Source organism: Filicampus tigris, chromosome 2 (assembly GCF_054856515.1).
Source record: "Filicampus tigris isolate MCC_2025a chromosome 2, RoL_Ftig_1.0, whole genome shotgun sequence".
Taxonomy (NCBI): Eukaryota; Metazoa; Chordata; class Actinopteri; order Syngnathiformes; family Syngnathidae; genus Filicampus; species Filicampus tigris.
The window spans coordinates 38,296,054-38,314,928 of record NC_141218.1 but is presented as its reverse complement, the minus strand read 5'-3'; the positions used below and the strand labels follow the sequence as shown (position 1 = coordinate 38,314,928).

At 45.4% G+C, this 18,875-nt stretch overlaps 1 protein-coding gene across 5 annotated transcripts in view; it reads left to right on the top strand.

Moving 5' to 3' along the window:
• The window catches only part of slc7a11 (solute carrier family 7 member 11), a 105,523-nt gene that overhangs the window by 28,231 nt on the left and 58,417 nt on the right, over nucleotides 1–18,875 (top strand). For all 5 annotated transcript variants that reach the window (XR_015085770.1, XR_015085771.1, XM_086024119.1 and 2 more), the window contains exon 2: nucleotides 5,702–5,828. Coding sequence is in view for 3 of the 5 variants with exons in the window: in XM_086024119.1 (XP_085880245.1) it covers nucleotides 5,702–5,828 (127 nt within the window). In the remaining 2 variants the exon portion in view is untranslated. The remainder of the gene's footprint in view (nucleotides 1–5,701; nucleotides 5,829–18,875) is intronic.

Below are 18,875 nucleotides of genomic sequence, written 5' to 3'. Positions count from 1 at the left end.
AGATGGAAGGCCAGGCTGAAGCAATCACTTTTGAAGTCCATAAAAGTCCATGTGAGACTAAGCCTTCTTTCGCCAACTTTTTAGCTTGAAGCAAATAAGAAACAGACTATAAAACACGTGAATTCAGAACACACTGACAAGAAGACAAAGAAAGACAGTGCTGGCAGCCATCTTGGATGATGCTTTATTTGATGATAGTATTTCTCACAATGACCAGGAGATGGCGATATGTATTGTAATGCTCCATCTCAGCCTAATTCCACAAACGCTCCCAAACAACAACATCAACAATAATAATAATAATAATAATAATAATAATAATAATAATAATAATGATAATAATAATAATAATAATAATAATAATGATAATAATAATAATAATAATAATAATTATTATTATTATAAATGGCAAGTTAATTAAAATTAACCATTGAAAATCAGACATTGCTTTTGAATTGTGGGTCAGCAGATTTATCTAAAAAAAATCACATCTATTTCATGGTCACACATTACCATTTTGTGTCCATGGCATATTAATATTGTGGACACAAATAAAAATAAAATCTCATGTAATGTTTGGATCTCTGTTTATGTTGGATCTTTCTTTCTAAATGACACACAATTGAAGAAATCCTGAAGAAGAAACCCTGATGTGAGATAGTGGTTTTCTTATTTTATTTATTCTATTATCATTTTCTTTATTCATTTCTTTAACAGTGATACCAACAATTTTTTACACGGGTAGTTTGAGTTTGTGGAAGTTAGGACAGAAATGGCATTCCAGCACAGTTCACAATATCGTCTTCAGGCGCTACGCTGTCGCCATCTTCTGGTCAGTAGGAGAAATACTGTTGGTGACAACTTCCGGAAATCTGAAACAAATACAGTACAGTATATGAGCCGTATGGACTATATGCACTCAGCACTTCCACCTTCGATGTCACAAGGCACCGGAGCTTCCGGTAGAGGGTAGACATTATGGCCCAATCCCAATACCCATACTTGCACCCTTCACTTTCGCATTCCCGCGGAGGGTACGAGAGTGTTGTGTGTCCCAATTCTGCGAAATGCAGACCAGAATGTGAGCAGTTTGTGGTCCCGGTTGGGGACGCAGGACATACTTTCGCAAGCCAGGGATAAGGTACTAAATATTAACAGTTAATTAACAAAACCATCCCGGATTACACACACAAGACAGGCTGGTCGTGTTTCTGTCAGTGAAGTGAAATGGCTGATTCCTGTGGCATTATCCATGATATAATAAGAATAAGAATAAGAATGCCTTTATTGATCCCACAGTGGGGAAATTTTCATTGTTACAGTAGCAAAGATATAGGTCACACAGGGGCGGCGGCATAATGTGGCCATTAATGTATAACATTGACGGCAAACATTTAGAATCAAACCTATGTAGATATACGCAGTAACATGTGTATATACACATGTGTATACACGCCAACCTACATCTACATAAAAAATATGAGGAACACTCATTTCGGCCTGTACATAGTACAGAGGAAAAAATACTCTAAGTGACAGTGCTGCAGTGCTGTAGTGAAATGTAAGGAACAGCATTGGATAAAAATAAAACTAGACTAACAGTAGTGGGGAATGTTGAGTATTGCACGGTATTACAGTAGTGGGGAATATTGGGTATTGCACGATATGAGCTCAGGTGCAGGACTGCACAATTGCACTAATGACCGCCAGTTTGTAGAGACTACACAATGTTCTTGTTAAAGAGTCTGACAGCAGCAGGCAAGAAGGAACGGCGGAATCTCTCCTTTGCACAGCGAGGGTGTAACAGTCTGTCACTGAAGGTGCTGTGGAGTGCTGTTAGGGTGCCCTGGAGGGGGTGGTCCGGGTTGCCCAGCATTGATGACAGCTTGGCCAACATCCTCCTGTCCCCCACCGAGTCCACAGAGTCCAGGGAGCAGCCCAGGACAGAGCCGGCCCTCTTGACCAGTTTGTCCAGCCGCTTCTTGTCCCGGGCCGAGACGCCGCCTGCCCAGGTGACCACTCCCTGGAAGATGACCGATGCAACCACCGAGTCATAAAAGTTCCTGAGGAGTGTCCCCTGAACCCCAAAAGACCTCAGTCTCCTGAGTAGGAAGAGTCTGCTCTGACTCTTCCTATAGAGGGCGTCTGTGTTGTCGCACCAGTCCAGTTTATTGTTCAGATGAACACCCAGGTACTTGTAAGTTGAGACTCTCTCAACATCTGTTCCCCGGATGTTCACTGGTGCAGGTGAAGAGTGCTGGCGCCTACCGAAATCCACCACCATTTCTTTGGATTTCCCCGCATTGATCAGGAGGCGGTTCTGCTGGCACCAGTCCACAAAACCCTGAGTAAGTTCTCTGTACTCCCGATCATCTCCGCCTGTGATGAGGCCGACAATCGCAGAGTCGTCAGAGAACTTCTGCAGGTGACAGGTAGGGGTGTTGTAGTTGAAGTCCGAGGTGTAGAGGGTGAACAGGAAGGGAGCCAAGACAGTTCCCTGTGGGGCCCCCGTGCTGCAGAGGAGCACGTCAGACACACAGTCCTGTGTCCTCACATACTGTGGCCGGTTTGTGAGGTAGTCCTGGATCCATGTGGTGAGGTGGTGCGCCACCCCCGCCCGCTCCAGCTTGTCTCCCAGTAGGGTGGGCTGGATGGTGTTGAAAGCACTGGAGAAATCAAAGAACATGATCCTCACAGTGCTCCCCGCCTTCTCCAGGTGGGAGAGTGAAGTGTGGAGGAGGTAGATGATGGCATCATCCACACTGATGCCAGGCTGGTATGCGAACTGGAGTGGGTCCATTGAGGAGCTCACCAGGGGGCGCAGGTGGACAAGGACCAGTCTCTCCAGGGTCTTCATCAGGTGAGACGTCAGCGCCACCGGTCTGAAGCTGTTGAGCTCCTTCGGGTGGGGGGTCTTTGGCACCGGGACCAGGCAGGATGTTTTCCATAGCTGGGGGACCCTGCCCAGCTTCAGGCTCAGGTTGAACATGTGCTGGACAATTCCACACAGCTGGTCTGCGCAGGATTTGAGGAGCTGGGGGCTGATGCCATCTGGACCCGCTGCCTTCCTCGCCTTCATCTTCTTCAGCTGGTTCCTCACCTGAGATGTTGTGAAGGCCAAGGCTGGACAGGAAGGAGTGGTGGCTATCTGGTGTAGCTGGGAGCTGGAGACTGTGGAGAAAAGAGGGGAGGGGGTGACACGCCCAGCAGGAGGAGTAGGTGGAGACTGCAGCAGGAGAGACTGAGTGGAGGCAGGCATCTGATCGAACCTATTGAAAAAGAGATTTAGCTCATTTGCCCACTGCAGGTCCCCCCCAGTCCGGGTCTTGGGTTGTCCGTGGCCTGAGATGGTCTTCAGGCCCCTCCAGACTCCCCTGGCGTTATTCTGCAGCAGCTGCTCCTCCATCCTCTTCCTGTAGGACCTTTTCCCCTCTCTGATCCTCCTCCTCAGCTGGCGCTGCACAGTCCTCCGCTCCTCTATGTTGCCTGACGCAAAAGCCCTCCTCTTCTCCTTCAGGAGAGCTTTTATGTCTGGTGTGATCCAGGGTTTGTTGTTGGAGAAACACCTTACTGTCCTGGTGGGTATGGTGTTCTCCATGCAGAAATTTATATAGTCTGTAACAGTGTCCGTTAGACTACTAATGTCTTCCCCGTGAGCATCGCTGAATACTTCCCACACAGTTGTGCTGAAGCAGTCCTTTAAGGCCTCCTCGGCCTCTCCAGACCATCTCTGAATCGTGCGGGTCACAGCTGGCTGCCTGCGGACCAGAGGTTTGTACACAGACTGGAGAGCCACCAGGTTGTGATCAGCTTTGCCCAGCGGGGGGAGGGGCAGTGATGTGTATGCCTCCTTGGTGTTGGCATAGAAAAGGTCCAGTGTTTTATTGTCTCTGGTGTGGCAGGTGACATACTGTGTGAATGAAGGCAGAGAGGAGGAAGGGGAGGCATGATTGAAGTCACCAGAGATGAGTACCAGGGCATTTGGGTGCTGTGTTTGTAGCCTGCTCACTGCTGCAGTCAAGACATCACAGGCTGTGTCGCTGCTGGCAGCTGGTGGGACGTAGACGGTCACCGGGATCACGTGACTAAACTCTCGCGGGATGTAGAATGGCCTCATGCCAACAGCTAGCAGCTCAATATCCCTGCTGCAAAGCTGCTCAACACATATTATATGTGTTGAACCACTAGAGGGCAGAATAGGGCAATGTGACAACTGGTAAGCACATGAAAAGCGTTGTGCAGGCAATTAATGAAGGCAGCTCCATAGAAGAGAACATGCAGTAACTGAATATTTATTTGCATTAGCTTTAGCACAACTAAAGCTACGTACTCCTTGACTACAGTCAAGTGACATGCTGACGTCACTTGCCGGTGTGCTGGCTCTAATACTCTGGCTCTGGGTCTCATCACTTATCGTACTAATAGAACTCACGCTGTATTTCCTGTTGAAAAATCTCCTGTGCAGTTGGGTAACTAGTGGCGCGTTTGAAGTGTTCAAAGTCCATTTTTGTTGTTTGCCTATTTCGCCGAGTAGATTGAGATGGCCGCCTCGTGACCACGTCACATGGGGGATGATTAGTGGGATATATATATATATATATATATATATATCCATTACCATTACCGTTTGTCCTCACAAGGGCGTGCTGGAGCCAATCCCAACTGTCATCGGGCAGTAGGCGGGGGACACCCTGAATTGGTTGCCAGCCAATCGCACGGCACACAGAGACAAACATCCGCACTCACAATCACACCTAGGGGCAATTTAAAGTGTCCAATCAACTTACCATGCATGTTTTTGGAATGTGGGAGGAAACCGGAGTACCCGGAGGAAACCCACGCTGGCACGGGGAGAACATGCAAACTCCACACAGGGAGGCCGCAGCCGGGATCGAACCCACGACCTCTGAACTGTGAGGCGGACATGCTAACCAGTCGACCACCGTGCCGCCTTTTTTTATCATTATTAATATTACTATTATTATTATGTATGAACAACCCTAATGCGCAAGTTTTTATTCAATTGTGTGCTTTTATAACAGGGAATGTTTTTTGCTTTAAAGCAAATTGAATTGTCCATATAATATATATATATATATATATATATATATATATATATATATATATATATATATATATATATATATATATATATATATACACACACCCCATAGGGGTGTAACGGTTCACAAAAATTACGGTTCAGTGCGTACCTCGGTATGGGGGTCACAGTTCGGTACAGCAATAAGTCTCAAATGCATAAGACTAGGTTGTTTTTTTTAGGTTGTTTATATATTATATATATATATATATATATATATATATATATATATATATATACTGTATTAATCTCGTTCATCTGGTCAGAACCCGAACTTCAGCGTGATGCTCTTTTGAGGGAGTCCAATCAGAAGACCGTTAATTAATTACAAATAATTAAATCACAAAGACACAAAACAACCCTTGCATTAACTGCGTCTGGAGAGACACATACTGTGGAGAGACACTTTTAAAATCAAAGTACCAAAGGCTGGATATGGTCTGCGGCCTGTCTGGTGTACTTTGTACTATGTGAAAATAAAGCTTCATACTCTATGCTGAATAAGTAGCAGTCTCATTTGTACATAGTTATACTGTAATTAGCAAATGCACTGTGCGAAAAAGTGGCCGATTGCTAATCTGTCACCTTCATCTTTCCTAGGAGCCTTGTCCTATGCTGAACTGGGATCTTGTATTAAGAAGTCTGGTGGGCATTACACATACTTACTGGAGGCTTTTGGTCCACATGTGGCTTTTGTTAAACTATGGACTGATCTCATTGCGATAAGGTAATGTTTGATTATGTTTACTAACCTTGTACTGAGAGAGTTGGGGGTGTAACGGTATGCTAAATCACGTTTCGGTTTGGTTCGTTTTTTTGGAAACTTTTCGGTACACAAAAAAATGATTTTTCTTTTTTTAATATCTTTATTTTAAAAAGATGTCAAGTAAGCTACTTTTTTTCTAAAAAATAAATAAAAGCGAACCATTCGGGTGATATTCTAAGAAATTAATAGAATGGAAAATATACTAACGAAAAAGATCTCTTAATTTTGTAAATTATTAAAACACCAAGTTGTCATTACAGTACATATAAACACTTTTTGTGATGAAAAAAATACATACAATAGCAGTTACAATTATTGCTAACTATATTAAAACTATTTTTATAATGAAAAAAAATACAGTAACTTTAAAAAGTCTTTATGAAATTGTATACGCTTTTTAGGCATTGAAATCTTTGAATGTTCAACAGCATATTGTAACGAATTGGGTTGTCTGTGTTGTGGTCGGATTTGTGTGTTGCTGAGTTGTGATGTTTCGAGGTTCATGAATGCATCGTACGGCAAGCGAGCAGGGGAGAAAGAAGAGTGAGAGCAGTTGTACTTGGATTACCGTATTTTCCGGACTATAAAGCGCAGTTTTTTTTCATAGTTTAGCCCGGAGAGCCATTTATACTCTGGAGCGACTTATGTGTGAAATTATTAACACATTATATTGTAGCTCTTTCCTTTTCAACGTCAGCAAACAATACACCAAACAACCACAGGAGGGCGTTCTAAGGCTGCATATAAACCTACATATTGACTTCACAACGGGCATTATAACATCCATCCATCCATCCATTATCTGTACCGCTTATCCTCACAAGGGTCGCGGGGCGTGCTGGAGCCTATCCCAGCTGTCTTTGGGCAGTAGGCGGGGGATGCCCTGAATTGGTTGCCAGCCAATCGCAGGGCACACAGAGACAAACATCCGCACTCACAATCACACCTAGGGGCAATTTAGACAGTCCAATCAACTTACCATGCATGTTTTTGGAATGTGGGAGGAAACCGGAGTACCCGGAGGAAACCCACGCAGGCACGGGGAGAACATGCAAACGCCACACAGGGAGGCCGGAGCCGGGATCGAACCCACGACCTCTGAACTGTGAGGCGGACGTGCTGACCAGTCGATCACCGTGCCGCCGCATTATAACATGTATAGTGTATATCATTTCACATGTTATTGTTACCCACAAAAAGAAACATAAAGATAAATCCTAAAAGCCATTAAAATGCATGAATAATTTAAGCAGTTAAAATCTAACATTTTGTTAAATTAGTAATTAAAATAGTATGATAAAGACAATTTGACTGTCTATCAATATACATCTATACAAAATAGTGTACTGTTTATGACACTGGCCGGGGTCTTGCATCAGCCACACGTACGGATCTGAGAGCGGGGAAGAGAATAAAGAGATAATTATGACCGAATACATAAGTAGTTTTGGAGACTTGGAAACATTTTACATGGTTGGGGATAAATAAAAGACTTATTTAATCGATCAACAACCCTTTTGGTGAGTTTAAAGTTATTTTACTTAGTAGACACAGTGGTTGACTGAACTTTTGGGATTATTTGTAGTTCAAAGAACACACAGAAATGATCTGAAAGAGTCAGATCTTTAACATCAACAGATGAGATGTCAACAACTTTAGACATAATGAGATCAAGAACGTGACGTGAGTATGTGCTGGACTTTTTACATGTTTTGAGAGACCATATATTAGGACTGAATTATGAGGACTTTTTTGTCCATTTTGTCCCAAGAATCAACCCAAAACGGGCGTGGTGCTCCCCAGCGGTGATCGAGAGTTAGTGCAGGCATTAACTCTAATCGCCGTCTATTTATTGAATAATGTTTAATGCCAGTATTTGCTACAATAGTTTCTTTGCATATCTAGAAATCCTCAATAAAGCGAATTTATTATTAGTAGTAGTTGTCCATCACACCTAGAGGGGAACACTCACACCCAACAGGGTTGCAAGCTATGTCAAAATACTTTTTTATATAAATGTATTCTGAGGGCCACTAGAAAATGGCCGGTGGGCAAATGCCCCCCGGACCAAAATTTGCACACCACGGGTAAAATCCCTCTTGAGAGGACTGGTACCAAAGCCCAAGCTGTGTATGTGTGTCTAGTTGGAACATCTCGACCTTGCACCTCAACTCAGGCTCCTTCCCTGCCAGGGAAGTGACGTTCCACATCCCTAGCTTCTGTAGTTGGGGATTGGAGCACCAAGGTCCCTGCCTTTAGCCGCCTCCCAGTTCACACTGAACCCACACACTCCCACAGTTGGTGAGTCTATAGGCCCTGATAGACCAAACCGACGTTGGAGGTCGTGAAGCGTCGTGGCGTCTGAATGTGCCGTCTGTTTAGTGTAGTGGCCACCGTCGTAGTGTCGTAACCCGTCTGTAAGCGTCTTAGGGGCGCTTACGTATGTTGAATCAGCATCGCCAGTCGTGACATTTGGTCACTCTGATTGGCTGTTAGCTAGCAAACCAGCGCTCGGAGCACCAACGGGAAGTAAGAAATGCGGAAAAACAGTGAGCATGCCTCCGCTGGCTTAATCTTCTTAGTACAAGAGCGAGGGTTGACAATGTAAGTATATCACAATACCGTGTCAAGAACGTGATGGTTTACTTCTCGTGGGAGTTCATCGTGAGCAAAGCTATAGCTTCGCTATTCAGCTATAGCTGAATGCATTGTTTACATTTTTATAATCCGCTCCCGGCCAACAGTTTTGAGAAATTATGACTATCGCCGCCGATGGTACGGAAGGGTATTATATCTTATGCATGTGCAGAAGGTACTTTAATGGTCGCTGTCTGTCGTTGCGGTTTATTCCTCCAGCGTAATGTGCCGACAGCCGGCCGGATGCCACGCGGGGTAAGTGTCTGTCACTGTTGGCCAGCGTCTTTTTGGTCTATCTAGGCCTTATGGGACATTGTCCTTTCAGACTGAGCCGCCCCATGGGTGCAGGTCCTGCCAACAGGCCAACGAACTATACTAGTCAGTTTTAGGACAAAACCTTCAGGCCTCTTCTTTGAAAACCTAAAACAATGTCCAGACTTATTCAATGTAAAGCCAGGTTCACACGGCAGGATTTCAAAATTGTCAGCCGACTTCCAATCTCTGAGCGCATGTGACTCGAAAAAAAATCACACGTATTACAGTTCTGAACGTACCGTGTGACTGCACGCCACACGGCAGATCAACACATCACACACGAACCACATTCATGCACAGAAAAAACAAACATGTTGGATGAAAAGGCAGAAAGGGTCTCAGGTTGTCTTGACAGTGGCGCTAGTTTGCGAATTAGTGGAAAAAAGTGACACTTCTTCGCCGCCCCGTCACCTCGCTTTCTGATTGGCTGTACGTCACTGTAAACCGGCTGCGTGCTGGTTTGTCCTTGGAGCACAGCACACACGGTGCGAAGTCGGGCCTAAAAAATTCAACATTTTGAATATCCTCGATTTGAGGTCGGATGTTCTTCCGAGCAGCAGAGATCAGGCTGAGCACACCACACACAGCAGTATCTACTAAGATTATCTGTGGAGCCATTATTCTGCCGTGTGAACCAGCCTTAAATTTGAGTGTGATTGGTTAATTTGGGGTGGCACGGTGGTCGACTGGTTAGCACGTCCGCCTCACAGTTCAGAGGTCGTGGGTTCGATCCCGGCTCCGGCCTCCCTGTGTGGAGTTTGCATGTTCTCCCCGTGCCTGCGTGGGTTTTCTCCGGGCACTCCGGTTTCCTCCCACATTCCAAAAACATGCATGGTAAGTTGATTGGATACTCTAAATTGCCCCTAGGTGTGATTGTGAGTGCGGATGTTTGTCTCTGTGTGCCCTGCGATTGGCTGGCAACCAGTTCAGGGTGTCCCCCGCCTACTGCCCAAAGACAGCTGGGATAGGCTCCAGCACGCCCCGCGACCCTTGTGAGGAGAAGCGGTACAGATAATGGATGGATGGATGGATGGTTAATTTGGAGAACAGCCACATCGCTAGTTATAAGAAGTGTGCACACTTTTTGTTATAACTGGTTGTTTACGTGATGTATCAGTTGCTCTGCAGTTGCTATGGTCCTTTTATGCTTTGTCCTTTATGATGTCATATAGGCTTGAACTTTTACAGTTTAAATCTTTGAGTTACACACTGACACATTGTCAGTACGTCAAACCTTATTTGAGTGAGGATGCAAACTCTCTTCCAGTCCTGATTTCTGTTGTTACTTTGTATTTTCCTTGATAAATACTTTTTACTCTTCAACTTCCGTGTCATATCTGCGAATGGGTCCAAATCACGATCCTCACATGCCAGAACGTACTGACCAGTCATGGACCCAGCAGACTCAGACACAATCCCTCAAGCCAAAGACATCAACACGTGCTCCTAAACATCCCTCCACCTCCAATCAGGTAGTGATTGTCTCACCGGGTGCTGCTTTGCCTTTTCACTGGGAACCTCTTGCGTTGCTCCTTCACGATGGGTCGCTCTAGCCGTTGCAAGTCATGGTCTGCCTCCAACCGCCCTCAGCCCTGACCACCCCCAAACCCTTCGTTAAGCTCTGTCTTTTCTTCCATGTCTCTCTAATCTTTGCCACCTACTTGTCCCAATTTTGTAGTCCCCTTCTAGTTTAACAGCCGATGTTTTGTTTTTAGACTCAGATTTTTCTGACTGTGAAGATATTCATGATTTGGTTAATCTCCTTTCTGGTTCTGATTCTGACATTGATTTTGGGCTTCCTGCTTTTTCAAGCCCTCCTCAGTTTTTGTACGATGATGATCCCTTAGTTTCCGATTCACGTTTTGACACTGATTTTGGTTTTCCGAGTGTCCCTTCCCAAGTAAGTCACTATTCAAGCCCTTGTCAATTTTTGTCACGTTTTTCTGATGATGATTCCTTAGTGTCCACTCCAGAACACTTTCCACCAGACCCTAGCTTGTGCGCCCGGTTGGCCATTTACACGGGACCCCCACGGGGTGGCCAACGTAGACGCCCAAGTAGAGGTTCTGGTTCCTCCAGTAAGTCCGCTTTTTCCACATCGCGTGATTCCGAACCTGTACCCCTAGTGTCCACCACTGAACCCTTCCCTTCAGACCCTACTTTGGGTGCCCGGTTGGCCATTTACACGGGACCCCCGCGGGGTGCGCGGGGTGGCCAACATAGGCGTCCGAGTAGAGTTTCTGGTTCCTCCTCAGCTTTGTCCAAGTCACATAATTACGAACCTTTACCCAAGCCACTACACTCCCCACCTTTTTCGACACCTCGTTCACTGCGTACTTCTTCACCTAGTCCCGTTCATCACGTTTCTTCTAGTTTACATTCCTCACTATCTGTACTCCCAATCCCTCGTGTCTCGTGTGCGTCCCAACCTCTATGGTGGCAGGCTGATGAGGCAGGGCTCCTTCCCGGCGCCTCAGCAAATGCGGGCCCCCGTCCCGATGCCTCAGCAGTGCCAGACCCCCTTCCCGGCACCTCGACAACTACAGGGTCCCATGCCAGCTCCTCTGCACCCGGTGCCTCAGCAGTGCCATGCCCTCTTCCCGGCACCTCGGCAACTACAGGCTCTCATGCCGGCTCCTCTTCAGTGCTAAGCCCACTTCCCGGAACCTCGGTAACTACAGGCTCCCATGCCGGTTCCTCTGCGGTGCCAGGCCCTCTTCCCGGCGCCTCGGCAACTACAGGCTCTCATGCCGGTTCCTCTGCAGTGCCAGGCCCTCTTCCCGGCACCTCGGCAACTACAGGCTCCCATGACAGCTCCTCGGCACCCGGTTCCTCTGCAGTGCCAGGCCCTCTTCCCGGCACCTCGGCAACTACAGGCTCTCATGCCGGCTCCTCTGCAATGCCAAGACCTTTTCCCAGCACCTCGGTAACTACAGGCTTCCATGTTGGTTCCTCTGCAGTGCCAGGCCCTCTTCCCGGCAAATCGGCAACTACAGGCTCTCATGCCGGCTCCTCTGCAGTACCAAGCCCTATTCCCGGTACCTCAGCAAATGCAAGCCCCTATCCTAGCTCCTCAGCACCACCAGACTCTGACACTGTAACGGCGGCGCAACTTCTGCGGCTGCCCTTGGATTCTGCTACGACGGCTCCGGCAGCGCAACCTCTGTGGCTGCCCTCTGATTCTGCTCTGGCGGTGCAAGGCCTTCGGCTGCCCTTTGACTCGGTTCTGGCGGCACAACATCTGCTGCTGCCCTTGGATTCTGCTACGATGGTAGAAGACCTTCGGCTGCTCTCTGACTCATCTCTGGTGGCGCATCCTCTGCGGCTGCTCTTGGATTCTGCTACAGCGGCGCAAGGCCTGAGGCTGCCTTCATCCCCTGTGTGGCCCCCTGGACGCCCACACGACTGGCCCTCTTGTCTGGCCTCCGGGTCACCCACCAGACTTGTCCAGCCAAGGCCTTCTCGTTTGGCCTCCTGGACGCCCACCGGACAGGCCCTGCCAGTGGTGAGTGGTGAGAAAATTACAAGCGAATAAAGCTGGCTATGAATTTAGCAGTTGATATAATAAATACCGTTAAGCCACTGGTGGTTCTAGACAGTTTTACCTGGGGTTGCGTGGAGATGACAAGATATTCAGTTGGGAGATGAAAGAAAGGAGAATAATGAGACGAAGGAGGCGAAGAAGAAGGAGGAGGAGAAGGACATAAACAGAGAGAACAGAGGGGAAGCTCCGAAAAAAACAAAACATTTTTCAACAAATGGAGATACAGCGCGAGTTCTGCAAGTGGTGATAATGACGATAGATCCAGTAGCGCGAAAGGGATCTGCTCAAGCACACCGGTGAGTGACGTCAGCAGCATGTCGAGGTGGAGGAGACTGATGCTGGGAGTGGGAACCAGGGAGAGGCCATTAGGGTGCTAAAGGGCTACCTGGAGAACTGCCAAAAGTAAGACATTTTTAATAATATTCAAGTAGTCTACAGTTGTTTTCGCCACTACTCATGACTCTGTTTTAGAAAAAAAAAAAACGCTCTAGCAGGTAAAAATGTGTTTCCCCCCACTTTTCCGCATCCATTTTTAGATATGTTACAGTACTGTATACTGGAATCCCCTTGTTGCCTCGTTTTAGATGTGATGATTTTTATGCAGTATTTCTATTGTTTATCGCAGGCGGCATGCTTGTTTTTTTGGGGGGAGGGGTGGGGGGGCTGGGGGGTTATAGACACGTTCGGGGCCGACAATGTTTATGAATAAGGCCGGAGGGTCCAGGCCGGAAGGGTACACCCAGGTCGCGGTCAGAGGGCTGTGGTCTGACCGTCAAGTGCGCAGCTCTGGTTAAAAGCACTCTTGGTGCTTGATAGAGATCTGTAATACTTAACCTGTCCAATTTGCACATGTATCTAATTATGTCCTTTTCATCAAAGTGAGATATGAATTCACTTGGACGGAATGTTGACTGATAAACGCTTTATCACTGCTCAGCATTGTAAATCCTTTACTTGCCACCGCTACTATCTTGCCAGCATAAACAAGTGCACGTGGGGATCATTCACGCTGTCAGGAGCCCTATTGGTGTAATTTGTGTAATAAAGCGCTCCGCTACTGTGGGAACACCACAAATTTACACAAACATATGAAAAAAGCTCACGCGACAGAGAGCAACAAGCTACAAGCGAAGTTGAGGGAGGAGGAGGTGGGGGGGGATATCCCCAAGCCTGCATACCCCCGCAGACACAGAGACAACGTACTCTGGCACAGGCTTTTCAGCCCAAAAAAATCAACAATAGTTGTTGTAGTAGAAGTATTTTATTTTTTATAGTGTTAAAGTTTTTTACATTGTATTGTTTACTTTATTTGCACTTTCTGACTATTTTCAAAATATTGTGCAATGGAAGGTTGTGAACTTGACATTGTTGTATTTGTATTTTCGTTACATTGCTGCTTTTTTTGTTTGACTCTCTTGACTTTTGTTCTGAAACAGTTGTAGTCGAAGTATTTTATTTTTGTTCTTTGGTTAAAGCTTTTTACATTGTATTGTTTACACTATTTGAACTACTGACTTTATTTTCAAAACATTTTGCAATGATATGTATTTTAGTTGACATGTTGACATTGTTATATGTATTTCGTTAGATTGCTGCTTTTTTGGATTTGACTCTCTTGACTTTTGTTCTGAAATAGTTGTAGTAGAAGTATTTTATTTTTTTATATTGTTAAAGTTTACATTGTAGTTATTTAATAAAAAACACAACCTTATATATATATATATATATATATATATATATATATATATATATATATATATATATATATATATATATATATATAAAATCATAACATTTCCAAGCAGAAAGTATCGGTATCGGCCGATACTACCCTGTATTTACTTGGTATCAGATCGATACCAAAATTCCCAGTATCGCCCTCCCCTAACAAAAGGGTTAAATGTGGCGTTCGAAACAAAAGCCCTAGCTGTAGCAACCTTGTCAATGAAAAACTGCATGAATCCGTCGCACATTTCAGGGGACGAGTCCGTGCAAATTGGTTGACGGGGCTTTAGTACAGAGTCGATTGTTTTAAATAGAGCACGTGGATTTTGGTGATTTGTCTGAATCAGACATGACAAGTAGTCTCGCTTGGACTCTTTCACCTTTCTCTGGTAACGACGCCAGCAGTCCTTTAAGATTTGGTTGGAGACTTGCAGCCTGTCTTTTCCATCTGCGTTCAGCTCTGCGGCATTCCTGTTTAGCTGTGCAAGTGCTCTCATTCAACCATGGCTCCGGTGTAATTTTTTGCTGCATAATTTTAATGAAGCCACGGAGTCCAAAATATTAAGGCAAGATGAATGGAACCAAGTGCTGAGCTCCTCTATGTTAGAAGAGGGAACACAATGCTGATCAAAGGTATCAGAGAACTGACCAGCAGTGAGGTGGTTAAAAACACGGGCTTTGCACTCGTTAGCATTAGCTCTGACAGCACTGGAAAGCATTATATCAAAGAGCACAGTCATATGATCAGAAAGCACATTGTCCAAAACTTTCAAATTTGAGACCGATAGACCATAGGAAAGGACAAAGTCTAAAGTATGTCCTTGTTTGTGAGTGGAGCCAGCCACCACTGCACCAAATTGAAAGAGTCAATGAGTCTTAAAAAGTCCTTTGCCAGTGGTTTTTCAGGACAGCACACATGAATATTAAAGTCCCCCATGAACAGGATGCGATCAAATCGCAGCATGATTTCAGCAAGTTTTGAAAAGTCAGTCAGAAACTCCTTGTATTTGGGAGGACGGTATATGACAGCGCAGAGCACAGGGACGGCACTGTCAACTTCAAAGAATGTGCCCTCAAAGCTGCTGAGCGCTGTGACGAATATACACTGTTTACATTTAAAGTTGTTTTTAAAAACAGTCACCGTTCTTCCACCTCGGCCTGAATTTCTTGGCGCATCCAAGTAAGAGCATGCACGCGGTAATAGTTCAAGCATCGCAGTGCACTCAACGGCGCCAGTCCAAGTCTCCGTCAGGCAGAGGAAATCCAAGTTGTTGGAAAGAAATAGCTCCCTCAGGATGAACGATTTGTTCGTCAACGACCGGGCGGTCAACGACCGGGCGTTCAACAACGCTATCCTTGTGAGAGCATCAGCAGCAGCAAGTACGCGTGTCACCTCCGATTGGCGGGCCCTGGGAAGCTCCTTGAGGAGTTGGGGATTCACACCGCGTCCGATGGAGCATGGTAGGCGGCGGAATTCTTCGGCGCAGCCGACAACGGGTATCAGGCACCCAGCAGCGGGGTTCTGAGCGAGGCACAGCAATGGAGTACGTCCGTGCGTCCGGGAGCGAGCAGGGGACGAAGCGTGCACCTGCTCCCTTTTCAGCTTCGCTAGCTTGCCACCACGTTTTCCTCGGCGCCGCTTTGTGGTGGTACAGCTGGGAGATGGAAAAGTTCCGCCGCGATGTCAGTTGGCAACGTCTCTTTCCAGTCGTGCTCAAACGCACCCGAACTTCCAACGCCACATCGCAGGTCCAATAAAGTTTGGCGATCATACACAAGCAGAGCGTTTGTGAATGAAGCACCAATCAGCCAAAACATTCAAATGAGCCAAATTGTCAAGAGGGTCGCCAAACACACAGCCGCACGTTCCGTCATTTTGTAAAAAATGTTTTCTTGCCTTAATATTTTGGACTCCGTGGCTCCTTTAAAAAATATGCAGCAAAAAAATTAACCGGAGCCATGGTCATAGCTAAACAGGAATACCGCAGAGCTGAACGTAGGTGGAAAAAAGACAGGCTTCAGGTATCTTATCTAATCTTAAAAGACTGCTGGCGTCTTTACCAGATAAAGGTGAAGGAGTGCAAGAGAGACCACATGTCACGTCTGATTCAGGCAAATCGCCAAAATCCACGTGCTCTATTTAAAACAATTGACTCTGTACTGAAGCCCCGTCAACCAATTTGCACGGACCCGTCCCCTGAAATGTGCGATGGATTCTTGCAGTTTTTCGTTGACAAGGTTGTTTCAGCTAGGGCTATTGATTCGAACGCCACATCTGACCCCTCTGTCCAAGTTCCTTGTTCAGCAGTGTTCGATTCCTTTGAGCTGGTTTCTTTGACATTTTTGGAGGATGTGGTTCGCCATTATTAAACCATCAGGCTCCCCTTGTGACGCCGTTCCGCCACATTTCTTTCAGGAGATTGTCCCAACAATTGGTAAATCGGTTCTAGCCATTATAAACAGCAGCCTGTCTTCTGGTGTGGTCCCCCAACATTTTAAGCATGCTGTAGTGCAACCCCTGCTGAAAAAAAACGGCCTTTATAAAGCTGTGCTATCCAATTTTAGACCCATTTCCAAGCTGCCTTTTATGTCTAAAATTCTGGAAAAAGTGGTGCACTCACAATTAAGATCTTTCTTGAATGAACATAATGTTATGGAAGTTTTCCAGTCAGGCTTCAAGAAGATGCACAGCACAGAGTCAGCCCTGCTATGTGTTTTTAATGACATCCTCCTGGCAAATGACACTAGAGACTACGTATTAGGGCTGGGCGATAGGACTGAAAAGTATATCACGATATAAGTGTTTCATATTGGTCGATATCGATATATATATTGATTTTTTTTCTTTTTCTAAACTATTGAAAATAATGACCTGGAGAGAAATACATTTTGGTTATTTTATTTCAACATAATACTTAACCTTTAATAAGAGGTCAGTGTAACTATGAAAGAGTGAAATAAACTGGTCGATATAAAGATTAAATTAACTCCATTTTAAAGATAATGTGCTTAGAAGGGTTGAGAAATATTTGAAAAACTGTCACAATATAAGTATTTCATGTCAATATTGATAATTATTGATTTTGTTTTAAACCTTTTTCTTTAAATAACAGTTAACTGTTTTTTGTACATCGTTATATAGTGTAATGCTCAGTTTGTCCTCCATCAGTGCATTGTAAATGCTTATTTGCATTAGGTCTACCTCAAACCAGTTGTTGACACATATATTAGCCTTCATTCAATGTTCATCCAATGTAAGTGAACGAATATTCTCTTGCAGTGCATACATTATCGTTGACCAACCGTCTTAGGACTACTTTATCTTTTTAGTGGACTCATTATTGCCAAAGTCCATTCATATTTTACTTGCTTGATTTTACCTTGAGTGCGATGCTGGTGTTGGATAAGGCTAACTACTGCTAGCATGTCAAAGACAAGAACTCCACTTCTTGTACACCATGGCTCCATCCACGGGTTTTTAATAAGGTTATCATGCATAATATAATTTAATTGTAAGAGTTGTGCTGAGTCGAGTGGTCATTTATTTGAGCCAAGTTACGGCGCTCGCTCGCTGGATGCGAGCATAGCGCACGGCCGCCGGGCCCGCGAGCATAGCGCACGGCCGCCGGGCCTGCGAGCATGCTCCGTTGAGTTAACAGCTTCTTCTTGTTGGTTTAAATGCTTCTTCCTCGATGATTTAAAAGCTGCTGCTTCTTTGGTTTAAACGCTTCTTCTTCATGTTTGGAGGCGGAAGCGCGCTACCTACATCACGCACCATGCTGCGATCGGGTTTGTTTTTCTTTTTCCTTTTTTTTCTACCGAAGGCATTTTCGATCAATCACGTGTGAATCGCGATACAAATCGATATCGGATTATCGGCCCAGCCCTACTACGTATGTCTCGTTTTGTTGGATTTGACTGCAGCATTCGATACAATAGACCACAGTATTCTTTTGACTCGTTTGCAACACCAAGTGGGCATTAGTGGATGCGCTCTAGAGTGGTTTTGATCCTATTTGGCCGGCAGGACTTTTTCTGTTAGCCTAGATTCCTCTGAGTCCCGCTCTGCCCCTCTATCATATGGTGTTCCACAGGGTTCTATTTTGGGGCCATTGCTGTTCTCATTGTATTTGCTGCCCCTGGGTTCCATCCTTAGAAAACATGGTATTTCCTTCCACTGCTATGTGGACGACTGTCAAATATATATCCCGCTAAGCAAAAAAGACGCATTTTCAATAAGACCTCTTTTGTCCTGCCTAGAGGACATCAAAGACTGGATGTCACTGAATTTCCTAAATTTCAATAAAAAGAAAACAGAAGTTATGGTGTTCGGTCCCAGTGGCTTGTCTGCATCCCACCTTGTTGACCTGGGCCCCTGGCTTCATATCTAAAGCCAACAGTTTTAAACTTGGGTTTTAAAATGGACAGTGATCTTAAATTGGACCAGCAAATAAGCGCTGTTGTAAAGTCGAGCTGCTTTCACCTTAGACAGCTGGCTAAGGTAAAGCCCATCTTTTCCCATCAGCCCTTAGAAACAGTCATCCATGCCTCTGTTATACCTGGGCTAGATTACTGTAATGCATTTATTTTGGAGTCAGCCAGTCCTCCCTCAAACGTCTCTAGTTGGTCCAAAATGCTGCTGCCCGCCTACTAACTGGAGCTCGGATGATGGAGCACATAACACCAATTCTGGCCTCCCTTCACTGGCTCCCAGTGCATTTCACGGTTCGATTTAAGATTCTCCTATTTCTCTATATCTATAAATCATTAAATGGCCTCGCCCCGGT